This window comes from Diadema antillarum, unplaced genomic scaffold (genome assembly GCF_040938485.1).
Source record: "Diadema antillarum isolate AM-2024a unplaced genomic scaffold, OU_Dant_1.0 seq00001832_RagTag, whole genome shotgun sequence".
NCBI lineage: Eukaryota > Metazoa > Echinodermata > Echinoidea > Diadematoida > Diadematidae > Diadema > Diadema antillarum.
Genome location: NW_027272505.1, coordinates 190353 through 207638, shown reverse-complemented (window position 1 = coordinate 207638; position 17286 = coordinate 190353). Strand labels below are relative to the sequence as shown.

Here is a 17286-nt window from a genome sequence, read left to right as displayed (position 1 = left end):
TTATTCTTCAAACTTGCATGTTATCAAAAATTTTGAAGACAGTTATTTCCGTATTGCACAGATTACATTCAAGACACCCATTCACATCATTGTTCTAATTCAACAATTTGCAATATCTCTCAGCCCATCAACTTCTTGGAAGTGTCTGTTTGGTGCAGAAATCATTATCTGGTAATCATCAAATTGGCACCTCTAAATATCACTGCACATGATAATAATCCTGCAATGGAGAGAAATTTGATGGAACTCACTAAACAGGCAAATCAGATTGTAGCAAATTCCTTGGGACTGGCATTTTTCTTTCATTATATCAAAATTCCATTATGACCAAACAGAATCTTGCACCACAGACTTAAACAATTGTAATTTTGGGCCTTGAATTTCAACAGGAAGTTTGTAGTAATGAAATTTTGTTATAACGGTATTCATTGTAGCTGGAGTGCCCTGTATTCACACTCTGAACAAAGTCAAATTTACAACACACTTGGCAATTGGAGAGAGAACCATGAATGTTATTGTTATTCTTTTAAGACGTGTTGCCCATTTAAGAATGAGCTAAAAATCTAGCAGTCAAGAGGATTTTGACAGTTCTGGAGCCATAGCAATCATAGATGAGCAAAAAAGAGGCTCAAACGAAAGGTACAATGTACATAATATACCAGGGAACCTAGTTATAATGAGCGTTTGCAACCACTGAATTGTCATCATTATATCAAGAATCTCATCATATCCAGGATAAAAAAGCATAAGAATACAAAAGGAATGGCAGGTGGATATTACCTCAAATAGCTATCTCACTATATCTGATCTCATTTTACCGAGGTTGTACTATACACATATAATTAAATCCATTCAGTGGACCTTATGAAACATGGATAATGAATGGTAAAAGTCATAATTAAAAGATATGACATCAAACCACAAAAATATGAAATTGATGGGACTTGCTGAGTTACCAATCTCCAATACTTCCGGTGTGATAGTGTTATTCAATGCATAGTGTGCATCTCGCTTTGGACTTGGGGTACAAAGCTGTACAAAGCACAATTAGGGTGGTCCAGTCCCTCAAGTTCTTTTAGAACTTTTATAGTAGATTTAGTGGAACTTGTGTATCTCATAACAACAACATGGCCCCGTTTTATCAAAAGATATAATTGATTATAAATTTCTTTACCACACAGGCTGCCATAGACTTATGATAGAAATCAGCTATATAACCAATTATAATTCTTCATAAAATAATACCCATGTCTTGTAAACATGACAATCGCAAAGCCCATATTTCTTCAATGGATGCTTTTCTACGCAACATGTCATAATTTAACGGCTTCCACTAAATTTAAGCTGGCCACAGGACTGACGTAACATCACACGTTATCTCACTGCAATGTGCAATATCAACAGGATTACAGACATACATATTGATGCATTATAATAAAAAAAAAAATGTTCACTGTTTTATGATATTTAGTACACCCTGAGTTGTGAACAAAATTATGATTTTTTTTTTTTTTTCAGCATGATTGTTTTTTTTTTTGTCTTATACAAAAATATATTTCACAGACAAAAATTTCATACTCTCTTGTCAATGGAAATATCAGTCCCAGTGATTATGAAAGATGGAATCTGTATTTCATGTCAACAGAAAGCTAAGCTGAATATTCTGCAAAACTGATACAACACAAAATACATCACACCACCTGTAAATTTGTGCTCTTTTTTAACAACAAGAGTTGTTAAAATTCTAACAATCCTTCATCATAGGCATTTGCTACCATTTACATATGCATGTATGCTGAATGTGACATAACTTCTATTTCATATTTCAAAGACACTGCCATCTCATCGTCCTTTCTTCAAATACAAATTCCTTACTGTTTCCTATCACATTAATGGCAATACAGATTGTTCAGGCTCTCAAATATTTGTAGGCACTGTCATAGTATGATTCCAAAGTAAACCTGTAGATGAGAACTTACAGTGTATAAGAGAATGCTGCTTATCTGCTCAAAATACAACCAAACACAAATTAGAAATCATTCCAATTTTCCCCCTACTTTTTCTTCTTTTTTCATCATTTGCCTTTCACAACGTATTATGGTTTGGAGACAGAAAATATACCGACAGTGCTACATCAAAAGATTTCCACATGCCTAGACTTCCATAATTATGATGTCTGGTTATCAGTAAGGCAACTTCATCGATAAATGTCAAAAAAAAAAATATCATCATATCTAACAGCTTGCAGCATTACATGGACAAGAAAACCGCATTGGGTCTTGGCAAGTTAACACCAACATTAATATCCAAGCAACTGCATGATGGATTTCATTTTTATACTGAATGTTGCCATCAGTGACTGTATCTGAGTGTCCTGCCGATGCAAATCCTTTGATTAAATGATGTGGCACAGCGCCCTCTGTAGGTATCTACTTGCCAGGGTAGTAAAAGACGGCTGCAGCACCCATTCCTGTTCCAATACACATTGAAATCACTCCGTATGCCCTGTAGCGTGGGAAAAAAAAAAGAGAGCAAAGAAAAATGTCTTGTAATGTGTACGTGTAACATTTTCTAAATCATGGAGGTTTTTGTATTCTGTTGTCTGGACATGATGAAGTATAATAATACCGGTACATGTTTTCAAGAAAACCTCCTACAGAATCAGCAAGACTGTCAGCTCTGCTTCATTTGAGGTTCTATAGGTTCAAATTTTATTCAGTGCATGCATTGTTGATTGGGACATTTCATCTACTTTGTACATTTTACAAGTCTCTCTTGAGCAACAGGCAAGTGGCAATGCCGACATGATAGTACAGCGCACTTCAATTAACGAAATTGCGGTTACAACGCAGCAAAAATCCAGGTCACAAAATCATCGCCTCTTTGTCTTTTTTATTGTTTATTATATTTGTTCGGTTATAACGAAATTTTGATACAACGAAAGAAAACTGCCGGTCCCGAGGACTTTGTTAAAACGGGAGTCCACTGTACATGAATCTCACAAGGGAATGAATGATATCGCTCACCTGTTACCCCTGCGCTCCATCTCATGAAGGAGGGTGGCTACCTGGCGAGATCCTGTGCAACCCAGGGGGTGTCCGAGGGCTATGGCACCCCCGTTGGGGTTCACTTTCTCCATGGGGATGCCCAGTTTCTGCACACAGTAGAAGGCCTGATACAAGCAGCAACACAAATGAAGTAGAAATGTCACAGAGTGTACGAACACTATCACAGATATTACCAGCATGACACACACGTAGTCAGCAAACCTTAATATTCAGAGACAGATTGTCCCGTTCTCATTTCAAGAGCTATTCTGCCTTGCCAATCGGGAATTTACGTTTAAAACAAATCATTTGGGATTGACGATTGTGCTGTTTGCATCATTATGTCCGTTTAAAAAATTCCATAAAAGTACATCTAACTTTGCAAAGTATACAGTGTGCAGTATGCCAACCTTTCATAGCTGTGCCACTGTATTTAATCAAATTTTAAAGTCTAGCATGCTATTCCGTATCATGATTAGGTTGACTATAACAAAAGTATACAATCATAGACACAAAATAATAGAAGTTTCATTACATAATTTCAGGCTTCATGTTTTGAAGAAATGCTGACATTTGTTACAGCCTCATACATTTTATGCAAGTTGAATTCTGGTAATGAAATATACTCAAAACTCTCAAACTGGTTTGTTCACAAAAGTAATCATACAACATTTGAGTGGATTGATATGTTTTTGTTTTGCTTTGCTTTGTTTTGTTTTGTTTTGGGGTTTTTTGGGGGGTGGGGGTGTCTAATTACACTTTATTTATCAAATACAACTCAAACACGATGTGGAACTGAACTTTAACCTCACCTGACTTGCAAATGCCTCGTTGATTTCGAAGATCTCAATGTCATCAGTTGTTAGACCTGGAAATGACAGAGATAATCTGTGATACGTGGCAGGTCACAATGTGGTAGTGCATGGTATACAAATGCAGCAGGGTAATGAGTTAGGGTGAGATAAGAGTACATAGCGATAGTATCTGCCAGTATATTAGAATGGGCGCATCTTGTGTTGATTATACCCTTTAATACATGTATGCAGCAGAGGCACAAAGCAAGCTTTAGCAGAGGCTCCAACCCTTAGCACATCTTTTAAACAGGAGATTCTACCATCTGGATGCCCTAGAAAACTGGAAACTCTAGACTGTATTCCCCTTTAAGCATGCTCAATATTTATCATACACAGCGTTGCTCGAATAAACCATTCTTTGATTTAGTAAATGTTTTATTGGCAGGGTGATATTTCTTCTCAGATCTCTCGAAAATGATGGAAATATTCTCAAAACTTTTGCATGATAGTGTGTTTTGTCTTGCATTTGAACATCATCAAACCACCCGGTCAGCAGAGTTTTGAAAGTGAGTTCACCACAATACTAAACAGTGCCTGTATTCATAACAATGACAGCATCCGCATGAAAGTAAGACTTTTAAGGATGCTCACCAGCCTTCTTGAGTGCTTCTGGGATGGCGTAGGCGGGGCCGATACCCATGATGGCAGGGGGCACGCCCACCACGGCGTAGGAGACCAGCACCAGTCGGGCGGGTAGGTTGAGGGATTCGGCCGCCGCCCTGCTGGCCATGAGAACGGCAGCTGCTCCATCGCTCACCTGGCTGGAGTTACCTGGAGAAGGTTGGTGAGATTTGTAGGAGGGAAAGAGGAGAGGGAGTTGAAAAGGAGCAGCATGGGAGGGGAAGGGGGTAAAGGAGGGGCGGGGGAGGAGCAGAGTACATCATGAAACAACTGCGCAGTATGAAGAGGATATGTTATGAGTATTTACTGTTTGTTCAATCATGAAAAAAAGATGTTTGTTCATCACTGGTAGACAACAATAAATATATTGAGGTGTGAATTTTCTTCAATTTGTCTCCCTCTACAAATGAAATTTGTAAGATCGCAACTGCTGATCTGTAATTTAACAATTATGCCGGAAAAAAGGAACCACGGGACTCGAACCTGTCATCTACTGCTTTCTGGACAGCAACACTACCACCAGACTATTCCTGGTTGCCGGCAGTGACAATGCTTTCAATGAATATATTAGTCAAACACGATCATACAAACTGACATACAATATACTCACAGTTGTACACACATCTGTTACTGCTCAATCTATAGTGTGCCTGTCTGATGGCTGTCTCTATGAAGCTGGGATAAACTTATTCTCATCACAGCTACAGTTTGCTCAACTTATGTTGTTACTACAGCTGCAATTCAAAATCAATGCTTTTTTAAGGTTATGCCGACACAAAAACAAAACACAAACGAGCTGTTGCTGGACTCATTGTATGCCATCTACCTAGAGAACTTTTTAAACCTCTGTTATTCATCTGAAATTCTATTATTGCATAAGATACAGAAAATCCTTAATGGCATGAAACCATATACCAAAATTAATAATTTTGACAAAATCTGGACACAAGCCCCTGCCTTGCACCACCAATACTGAGGTCACAAAGTAAGAGCTGCTATTTCAATCACTGTCAGGCAAATGCTAGTCTGTAAGTTTTGAATTTGAAAAAAGGCAGTTGAAGTCTAGATATCAAAACTATGACAGGTAGGGTGCTGGTTGCCCTTCATTGACATTTACTGACATACACACACACTGATTTTATTGGAGTGTTTTGGAGTTGTCAACCAGTTGCACTGAGAACAACTCGATGCAAGAATCATTATAATCACTTATGGTAATTTGAATTAGGCTTCTGTTTGTTGATGTGATTTAGAGAGAAATTCTAGGCAAGATAACAGCGTGCTGTAAGTGGATCCGAACCTGCTGTCGTTGTGCCATCCGCGGAGAAGGAGGGTTTCAGTTTGGCCAGACCTTCAAGGGTTGTGTTCGCACGGATACCATCATCTTTGGTCACCTATGGTCAAGTCAAGAGGAAAGTCCATAAAGCAATACATTTTGCCATTTCAAATCAAACAAGATTTCAATTTTGATTACAGTAAAAAATCCATATATTCTTTTTCTTGTTACTGATGTACAATGTACGGTAAGGCCAAAAGGGTAATTTTGTTTTCCCTGCTCTAAAGGAGGCAAGTCGAGAGCTCTTTCACCAATATAAAAATGAAAATGTATGAGATTCTCTTTATAGTGTCCTTTTTCTATTGTTGCACTATTTTGACAACACAAAATACCACTGATAGCCGTTGCATTAAAAAACTAGAGAAGCACTCAGAGAGCGCAGACCTCCACCAAGCATGCAACTCATTTCCACCACTGATCTTGTTCTTCCATAGAGATATCAGTGATTTCCACCCATACGTACTTGTATTCATGCTGAAAGTGTTTATAATAGTGTACTGAAAGTCTCCCGATTTCCCAATATAGAAGCCTTTGTTACGTCATGAACCCTCAGCTGCACAGTGCGCCTTGCCCTAGCAGAAATTAGAGCACGCACTTTAGTGCGCGCATGCAAACCTTAAATACGCGCAGCCTGAACTCCCAAGTTCATTGACCCTACCTGCCAAAATATCAAAAATCCTTCATAAATTCCCCCAAAATTCTCGGATCACTACCAAAAATTAATCGTTTGTTACTTATGTCATTCTCAACCTTTCCTACAAGTTTCATCCTAATCCGTTCCCTACTTTTTGAGTTATTTTGCACACGGACAAACTAACTACAGCTGTAACTAACTAACAAACCAATGGTAACAAAAACATAACCTCCCCCCTTGGCGGAGGTAATAATGGCATGCAGGTATGTAGGTAACTGCTGCATATTTGACCAAAACTTTAAGAATCCATAACTCTCGAACAGACAATCTGGTTGTGCTAAAACATTACTAATTTATTCCAATAATATTTCTGCATTCACTGAATCAACATATTGTATGTCAAAAGGTAATTCCCGTTTAACCCTCTGAAAACCACCATCAACATCACACCACTGACAATGTGCACATTAGTGATGACAAGAGTTAATGATGCTGCTCACCGTGATCTCTGTTTCATTGCCAGACTCGTCTTGGATGACTGTCGTAACGGGGATGATCTCGCGGTCAAAGTAACCTTTTTGCTGTGCGGCTGCAGCCCTGTAAATCATAGGAAGAATTCATACAAAACACATAGAGATTGAAACCTGAGTTCTTAAATCACAAGTCAATTAGTATTTTCATGTATGTCACAGATAGATTGTACTTCTGTTTATTGACATATAAATCAGAAGATTCTCCATTCTTGCTAGTTTCTGATGATGTTTAGATTCAACACTGTATGGCATGTCATTCCATCGGTAGCTCTCCTTTCTCTTTACCAAGTTACACAAATAGCTACAGGGGTACCATGACGGAAACGAAGCATTCTTGTGGTTAAATTTAGCATACACTGCATGTGGATACCAAATAGTTGCCTGGCTGGAATGCTTGCCAGGGAGAGGAGAAAGTACACTGCACTGGACATGCAGGTTTGACCAGAGTGACCGGGGTAAATTGTGAAACAATAATGATTGCAATAGGAAAGTGACCCACAAAAACCAAATTCCACCATCATAATGATGATGGTGGTAATCACTAATCAGTATTATTATCATTACCACCATTGCTACTGCTACTGCTACACCACGTACTATTACTACTACTACTGCTACTACTACCACTACTACTACTGCTACTACTACAACCACTACTACTACCACTACTACTACTTCTACCACCACTACTACTACTACTACTACTACCACTACTACTACTACTACTACCACAACTACTACTACTACTACTACTACTACTACTACTACTACTACTACTACTACTACTACTACTACTACAGCTACTACTACCAGTGCTTTTATCCCCATACATTTCCAACAGTACAAAACCTCATATTCCAAGAAATGACATCAAAACAGATTATTTTGGCATACACATACTCACTTCTTCTGTGATTCGTATGCCATCTGGTCTTGCTGTTCCCTGGTAACTCCAAACTTTGCTGCCACGTTCTCTGAGGTGATCCTGTCAGAATCGAAGTGCAACAGAGTTTGTCAAAAGCCACATCAAGCAGAATGGCATTCATGAGAAGTTAGGAAGCTATTTTACTGCAATAGCTCCATATGTGCATTCTTGGTGTCCACACAAACAGATTATACTACACATTAAAACAAATTGGTCGAGTTTGTATACCAATGATTTAATAAGAAAAGGACGTCAATTGGGAAAATAAACAATTTGGAGCAATATTGGACTCATCTCTTCCAGAGAGATAAGTCAAGGAAAACATAAACACAATAAACAAAAACATTTGACTGACATGCATTTCTACAGACATACGTCATCAAACATGAACAGAAGAACTGTTGCATTAGTTCTATTCTTGTTTTGGTTTTATGCTTTTGCTTCAAACCTTGGAGACGAGATTTTAGTCAATCCTGTTTAAATTTCGTTGATGCAACTGTGCATTTGCTGCTGTTGAATCATTTTGAGAGGGTATATGTCAGTCTTAATGGCACCAGATTTTCCATTTCTTCCCATCAATCCATTTTGTTTTTAAATATTGATGCCCCCCATAGTAACATGCAGAGTTGGAAAACTCTGTTGATAATTGTGCAAGACCATTATCAAGATGATTCACGCTTTACATTTCAAGAGGCAAATGGACAAAGACCATTAGTAAATATATTGTTTGTATACAGTAGCATCTATATGTATATTTTATGTCATATACTTGATTGAATGCAATCCAGAATCATTCAAATAGTACTATAAAATAAATGAGCATTACATGCATTGCAAGACTGATGCATCAATAAGATATAAGCACTGAAGCAATGAAAGATTCTCAGGCAAATCATTCAAGCATCTTGAAAGAGTGGATGAAAGATTGTAAGTCATAAAACAGGAATGCCAGTTAGAATGAAAGGAGAGGGCATGAAACACATCTTCATGAAGCGGTGGCACGACATTTGCTTGTGCGACAATTGCTTTGATTATATTTTCTCCACAGACTTGGGGTTAGGGTTAGGGATATGATAGGGCTTTAGGTTTAGTTTGATGTAAGGATCAGAATTAGGGTTATATTTACGGGTAGCTTTTGTGATTGGCTTAGCATGCCAGATATTTCATGGGAGCAATTGTAGCAGGAGCAAATGTCATGAAACCACATTTTCATGAAGATACATTGTACCCTGAGCTACACGTATTTCCGAGATAAGGAGAAAACAACTAAATTCAAGCATCACTTGACCTTTGAACCTATGGCAGAAAACATTCACTACAGAAACTTGTCTGATAATGCATATACAGTAAGTTTCAAGAAAATACCTTCAGCCATTGTATTGGTATGGGGAAACAGTGACATTGAAAGAATTTGACCTTCACTTTTGACCTTAAGCAAGTGCATCAACAAGTTGATAGGCAAAACTTTGTTCACTGATACAAGTTTCATTATGATAACTCAAACGGTTTTAAGTTATCCTGTCCACAAAATTGATTACGGACAGAAAGATGGACGGACAGAAGAATGGACAACCTGAAAACATAATGCCTCTGGCGACACTTCCTGGAGGTGGCATAAAAAAAGCAAAAAAAAAGAAAGACAAGACAAAAAACAACAACACTATAACAGCAATGAGTAGAAAGAAGATGAGAGGGAGAGGAACATAATTATTCTTCTCTATAGTATAACTTCTGACAAGTGATTAAAAAAAAAAAAAAATCAATGACATTCCATATTACCACAGAAGTGCTACATTTTGAAGAATGCTATTGAACATTCTAAATCACCACTTCAAACTCTACCACCACCCCACCTACCAACCCCTCTTGGGTTAAAATGTCCAGAAAGAGGGTCATGTTTTTAGGTGACCTACCCCATCGGCGTGAGACAGTCCTGCGTGACCTGGCTCTGCAAGACCCTGGGGTTAAGATCCTCACCCTGGTACATTGGGGAGCGTGTCATGGACTCCACACTGGAAGGGGGCAAGACGTAATGCAGCTCAGAATGAAGTGAGGTGGTTTGGAAAAGGACGGGGTGGAGAAAGGAAGGGATTGGTTTGGATGGGGAGTTGACATCAGATATGTGTAAAAATAGTTATTACAGTTGACTATACACTGCATGAATGTTTGAAGTGAAGAGAAAGATACAGAATCAAAGATTAAATACAAAATGCACAGCGCATGGCTCCCAGTTTTTCATCAGAATGCTTGCAGAGGAAGGCGGTTGTCATGGTGGTCTGTATACACTTGACATAAATCCTCACCCCATGGGTATAAGGCTGTCTTCTGCGTTTTGCATTGCGTGAACGCGTGGGTTGAGATCTCGAAAGCCAGTGCCCCTTTCGCTCCGGCTCATGGACTCGACGCTGGCTCACACATTTAAACAGTAACGGCGGGATTGTACACATTAAAAACTCTTCTGCCTAATCAAGTTATCAAGTTAGCAGTAAATCAAGTAAAACCATTCAACAATTGTGTGTGATGGAGCATGAAACAATCGTATCCCACTGAGAGTATCCCAGCCTGGGGGAAAAAAAAATCTACTTAAACTTGTAAATATGCTTGTTTCATCATGGCCAACTTAAATGTAGAAAAGTCGAGGTATGTACATACAATGTGTCATCACAACAGATAAAAGATGAACCAATTCAAAACTAGATATATCTTCTTTTGAATAAATGGTACTAGTAGCCCTAATCCCCCTTTTTTATTGTTAAATAAACCTTCAAATTCTGTACATTTTCACTCAAGCTGTGTCTACATTCTATACTACCAGCTAAGCCAACTGATAAAAACATCTTTTAAATTTTGGTGCCTGGGACTACACATGGACAACAATTTATTCCTGTAGCACTTCTATTTTAATCAAAACTATCTCAACCACACAAATTGCAAATAATTGAGCTATCTGTTTATTCACAAAAATGTCCAAACGATGCATTAGTTTTGGCATCACTACTGCAGACTGGTGCTACGTGGAAATTGATGCCCGCAAACTGGACTGAAAGAAGGGTACAAGTAGATATGTACAACAAAATCTGCATTTTTCTTTAAAAAGACCAGTAGCTGCATTCTGCAACCAATCTGGTAGAAATAATACACCATGCTGGTGTTAAATTGTTTGCCAATGCCCACAAAAAAAAAAAAAAAAAAATTAAATGATTCTTGAGAAATATAAGACTCATCCACAGCACCTTTTTTCAAAAAAAAAAAAAAAAAATCATTACTTGGTGGTCAACAATGGACATTTGGTCTCTTTATACAGTGACCTCCCTCTGACCTTCCTTTGACCTCCCCTTGACCTACCCGCCAGCCATGGCGACATCGTACACTCCTGTCTTGATGCCTCCTGCAGCATTGATGACAGCTTGTAGGCCGGATGAACATTGCCTGTTGACTGTGTTAATTGGCACTGTTTCTGGAATGTCACTGAAAGGAAATCAAAGAACAGTATGTGTTTATCTACCCACGAGAACTACTGAACTCTGACATTAGCGATGCATTTGTAATATTTTCATGACAAGGACAAGATCACGCACAAAATTTGCATTTTGCATAAAAAGCATGACTGTTTAATGACACCTACAATGTACTGGTATATTGTGAAAGCTATCAAACCAAATCATTACATTTTATTGTGTTTTTTTCCAAAGATCATAATTTTTTCCCCTAAAATGCAATATCATAAATTAACAACTACCCTGAGTCGACAGAGTGTAACCAAACGGTTTCAATGCACAAAAGTGTCATCTGACAAATGTTTTCTATTTTGTGTGAATCATTACTTACTATTAAAAGCACAATGTCTTAAATGCTATGTGAAAGAGCTTTGAGATACTTATCAGTAATGAGCATATTCAACTTACATCCAAGTGTAGCAATCTGTTTGGCCCTATCATCTTCCGACACTATTAAGAGTGATAGTATATTTCACGGGACATCAGTTAGTATGTGACACTTACCTGAAGAACTGAGCGAATCTTGCCTGTATAGCGCCACCGCCTGGCAGGAGCACGTTGCCGACGACGATGTCTCCAAGACGCTCCGGGGGTAACTTCGTCTCATCCAGCACGCCCTTAAATGCAGCAGCCAGCAGATCGTCTGCTCGTGTGTCCTGTGCATAGTACAAACACAAATAATCACATTCGTACTGGCAGGGTATCGGGTTTATACAAACCCATCAGCTCTCCAGGGGCAAGTTATACCCACTGTAGGTCAAGTAAGGTAAAGTGTGAGGTCCCAGCCTGAATGCTCATGTATTTGGACAAATGGGAAAACTTGTTACCCGCGGTAGTTGTGTTGCGTGTTGGAATGTTTGTTTTTAAGTGCTTTGTGCAGGACGCGGATAGCAAACAGACTGATAGATTAATTTGAGCACTACAAGTTTGGATGTTTGTGACCAGTGTCTGTTTCATGAAGAAATCAAAATAGTTGCAATGTGAAATAACTGTGATCTTCTTGATTTTTTTTATAATTACCATGACTAAAACTGTTCATAGCTGACTGATGTGTAGTCTTGCTTATTTTTTTTTTTCTGTTCTGAACAGCTTAACCCGTTGAGGACGAGTCCCGAGTATACTTGGGCAGGTGTCTGTGGGAAATGCGTGTTGTAGCAAAATCAGTCCGTCCTCAACGGGTTAAGATACATTGTTCTATGTGACTGTGCATCACAAAACGAACAAAAGGTCGCACACACTGATTTTGTGTGAGGACTGAAAATAGGTGAAAAGGGTCAATTTGGTCAATCTTGACTTTTTTATATAAAATTTCTGAAAGAGCAAGTCTTCTTCTACACTATGCTAAAATTTGGTCTCATAAAATGAACAGCAAAGTGTGTGTTTTAGCAGTTTATCTTGAACATTTTTTTTTAGAATAGTGTGATTAGGTGTGTCTTTAGAGTCCCCCTTTCACTTCTTTTAAAAAAAAACCTGTACACACTTTCGACTCTAATAACGTTAGAAAGGATGATGCTACTGCTTTGAAAGTTGGCATTTATCATGGACAGAATGTGTTAATACAACATGCTTAATTTCATCTTAATCTGATAATCCCTTCATTGTGGTTAAACCGGTGGTTTTCATCCTTTGTTTCGTCCCATTCATTGCACAGGTAGCACGGCTTGGTGAAGATTAAATGCTTGAATATACAGTAGACCCTGTGCCCTTTTCTCAGTTCACACTTTTCTGGAGTGTGTGCTTTCTTTCCAATATTTAGATAGGTTAGGAGAGTCCATTTGATGATTTGGTTATACATCACTTTAAAGCTTGAAGTCTGCTCTTTCAGAATATACTCTTAACTAAAAGTCAATGTCTGGCGACTTTTTGTTGGTTTTGTGATGCAGGGTCACTTATAGTTTGAATGTTTGCACAATTTATAAGTATGTACAATGTTCAGTGAGCGCACACTGGAGACCTGGATAGCCATTTAAATTACAGTTCACATTTTGGTGCATCCACTACAGTGTTATCATGTGAGGGCACATACTATTACACTACCTGTACCATCATAACAAAGGTTACGCTAACACCTGAGTGATCTTTATCTTAAACGTAGCTCTACTTGTCAAATCTTTATAGATATTTTTGAGAATACAATGAACATGCAATTTGAGCAAGCATTGTGGATCTCTGTAAACCTGATTTGTTTGATTTCCTATAATTGCATTAAGCAAATGTAGTATCCTACATATGACCTACTGGTGATTTCAAACCATATAAAATGAATGCTGTAAGATGCTTTTCTCTTTCATTCAAAGTTTTATACATACATGTAGTCTACAGTTTTCATTCTAAAGGAAAGTACCAGCACATACAAAACTGTATGCTGTGTAGAGTTTGTGGGCATGTTTGTGTGCAAGAATATAAAGGGGGGGGGGGGGGGGGGATATGGAAGCTGGGTGTGAAATATATTGGAACAGGTAATGGATGGATTTAACTGATTCTTGCTGGTACATTTGGGCCCTGGTAGCATTTAATACACATTAATATGCTACAATTAATCATATGAAAGAATGCCTGGTTTTCAGCACAAAAATTTATCATGTCATTATCATCACAGCTGTACTTGTAGGGCCTACTTCATATTACTGTAACTTCTTATGAACACAGCTGTGTAGTACTGTAAATTACCATGAACAATTTCAGAATTTCTGTGTACCAAGGTAAAAAAATGTAAGCAGCTCTATAAGCATTTTAAGCTGTATCAAAATTGTGCAATTTGAGGCATAGTAATCTAATATTTTGGCTTATTTCAATAAAAAGAATATTGTCTCAAAATGGGCCTTTTCTTTCTTTTTTATTTGGTGGTTTCAAACCCTATCTCTTTGTGTATTTCCTCTTGTGAGTTGTTAAAAAGCTTGTCTGTCAGGCATGTGAGTGTGAGAAAGGCACCTGAAGTGTGAGTTTTTAATTCCACCTTATGCACGAGACTTGATAGGTTGCTTTAATAGCCACTCTTTATCTCCCCGGTAAAAACTGCACAACTCACAATAAGTAGGTTGAAGTGCAATCCACAGTCAATATTTTGTCTGTTGGTCAAAGTACAAATCTGTCCTGTTTGATTTGTTTTACTCTGTACAGCAAATGGCATGACCACAAGACAAGATATTCACTACGGTATACTGTACCCTTTCCCAGTATATAGAGAGAGTTTTGCATTATGGACAAATATGAGCAGGGTTGCTGTGCAATAGATTGCATTATGACAGAGTTTTATGTCAAGCTTTTTGGTTTTATAAGTTACAGCAAGCTACAATTTAGCTTCCTTGTGTCGTGAGCTTTTTTTTTTTTTGGGGGGGGGAGGGGTGTTGGGGTATGGGCTTGCATTCTGCCCACAGCATGGCTTCAGTGTGCATATATATCTAAATTGTATGAAGGAACATCTCAGTAATCTTCGCCTACCAGTAGCATATCTTGTGCCCAAATCATCCATTGATGTTTAAATACCTACAGTTTTGTAACTTACTAACTTATAACTAGTAGTATGTAAGTGTCCTACTTGTACGGAGTACATACCATTAATACAATTTAACCATTTCATGTGTGTAAACTATATTAAAAGAAAGGTTCTCTCACAAAGCGTACGCCGATAGGCTTATCTTCTACTTGCAACTTATTATTAGTATTTTTTTTTGAATGCATGTACTAAAAGGATGTGTTATCATAATAAGTGAACCTGTACAGTGTGTCTTTGACTGACTACGATTTGTAAATGGCATATAAGTCATATGTGTTGTGAAATTATGAAACTAAAACGATCAAACAAAATAACAGTCACAATAGAAAGATAAAAATCAGCAAACTCAAACTGAACAACTGAATATGTTGTACATAATGGAGATATGACTAATACTGTATACAGGTACCGGTACCTGATTTGGTATTACCAGACAGCATGGTAATTCCTGACATGAAAGTTTTTGCGTAGGCCTAATGACATTCAGTACGTGCAGGACTTCGTAGACTAGCCTCACAGAGTGTTGTATGGACCGAAATCGCAAAAAACGTGACACAAAAATGTGAAAACGCTAAGAAATTCACATTTTACCTCAGATTTAGAAGAACAATTTAGCACAAGATTTTATCGCGTGAACAGTTCAAAATTTTCATGTTAGACATTTCACCTTCCAAAATACGAAATTTGAGTCTCATTACTCTCATTTGATGATTTTTTTTGTTTTTGTTCTGTGCCGTCTGCTCGGTAAGAATGTGTACCTTAATCATGGGTATAAATTGTGGTTCTGGTGCAAGGACAAGGTCGATGCGAATGATGTCGATTATCAAATCGTGTCTGAAATTATAATGCAATTTTTCACCACACTAACTAACTTAAAAGACAACTTTTTGGAGAGCCCTGGGTATATTTGAAGTCTAATTTTTGTAATTTTGCTGAATTCGAAATTTCCAGGACTTTGTGAATAACTGGTGCTATTTTTAGCCAAAATTTCATCCTCTGAGTACAGAATTCAGAGCCAAAAAAAAAAAAAAAAAAAAAAAAAAAAATGTCCGGTGATACGATCCACTTAATATCCAGTCATAGAATGCAGGGAATAATTTTCGAACTCAAATTTGATTAGCAATTTCAGCTGCTGAACAATATTTCAAATGTTATCCTGTACACTTCTATGGAAGAAAACTGTTACACAAAAGTTAGTTTGTGTAGCAGTGTTGTAAAAATGCATAGCAAACTGCAATGCGATACCATGAAAATTGACCCTGGAATGTCTTATGGAGGCCACCGTGAAGGAGTGCAGATACAGCCATAGCTGCGCACAATGATGGACCTATTACAATTCAACCAATTATATGAGTTCTAGCCCTAGCCCTTAAAGTAGAAACTATGGACTAATTCTCCCATTTTGAATTACCTAAAAATGTTCACTTTTGTCACAAACATTGAGCATCTCAATGAAAATGTTTAGTGTGTATACATCAGACACAGCCGGTCTAATAAATGTTTTATTTTCATGTTTACATGCGTGTGCAAGAGACACTGATCTGCTCCCCCCCCCCCCCCTTTCCTCACAGACACAGAGTCACAGCTATCAGTGGTCCCAAGAAAAAAACAATGATTTCACACTTGAAGCAATTGAATGGGAAGTGATGAACTTCGATCAACTGAGCAAAATCACAGACATTTCATCACCACTTGGCTTGGATGTATCAGCCCCCTCCGATCCCCCTCCCTTCTTTCAAGTTGTTTTTCCTACCATTATTTGAAGACTTGAAAGAACACTGTAAACGTTTAAACACTCATCAGATCAGCGTTAAGTCTTCTACTTCAAACACATTTGCATTTCTACCTTGAAGGAACCTCTCTTCGCTTTTCCGATGGGCGTTCTTAGGGCTGACACAACTACCACGTCGTCGGGTTTCGATCGTCTTTCTGGCACGGCCCGACGCTGACCCGGTCGTCTGGCGGTGGCTGCCGTGAGGGTCGGGACGCAGCTGTGTAGGCGGCGTACTGCCGCACTGTGCTGGAGTCCATGGGAGAGATGTCCCGATAGAACAGACATTCGATGCATGGTGGAATCACTTGGGAGTGACATTGATCCCCAAACGGTAAGCGCGGGCCAACAAAAGTGAGTAAAAAGGACTTGACTGACAGGCTCTTCAGCGTGTTTGTTGTTCCAGCTGAGATTAGATATTTAGACAGTCTTTGCAGAATACTTCGTTATAATATGACCTCGATAAATACAGTAGGTGTATGTAGTCTGGCCTTTGGACTTGTACGCACGAGGGGTCGCCGATGCTTGAGCGCTCAGCTAGCTAGCTGCGTACACTGTGTCAGCGCAGCGAG

At 38.4% G+C, this 17286-nt stretch overlaps 1 protein-coding gene across 1 annotated transcript; it reads right to left on the bottom strand.

The window, feature by feature from the left end:
* Positions 1–17286, bottom strand: LOC139712629 (3-ketoacyl-CoA thiolase A, peroxisomal-like). Its single transcript, XM_071624440.1, has 11 exons — positions 16790–17286; positions 11952–12103; positions 11296–11418; positions 9864–9962; positions 7930–8010; positions 6993–7089; positions 5823–5916; positions 4493–4672; positions 3860–3915; positions 3027–3172; positions 1–2505 (listed from the first exon to the last, which is right to left on the bottom strand). The coding sequence occupies exons 1-11, from the start codon at positions 17033–17035 to the stop codon at positions 2430–2432; spliced, it is 1350 nt and encodes a 449-aa protein (XP_071480541.1). The 5' UTR covers positions 17036–17286; the 3' UTR covers positions 1–2429.

Coding starts and splice junctions, on each gene's coding strand:
- LOC139712629 (XM_071624440.1), bottom strand. CDS start 17,035: ATGTCACTCCCAAGTGATTCCACCATGCATCGAATGTCTGTTCTATCG. Junction 9,963..11,295: donor GATGTCGCCATGGCTGGCGG/GTAGGTCAAGGG, acceptor GCCCCCTTCCAG/TGTGGAGTCCATGACACGCT. Junction 7,090..7,929: donor GCATACGAATCACAGAAGAA/GTGAGTATGTGT, acceptor TATGATTTACAG/GGCTGCAGCCGCACAGCAAA.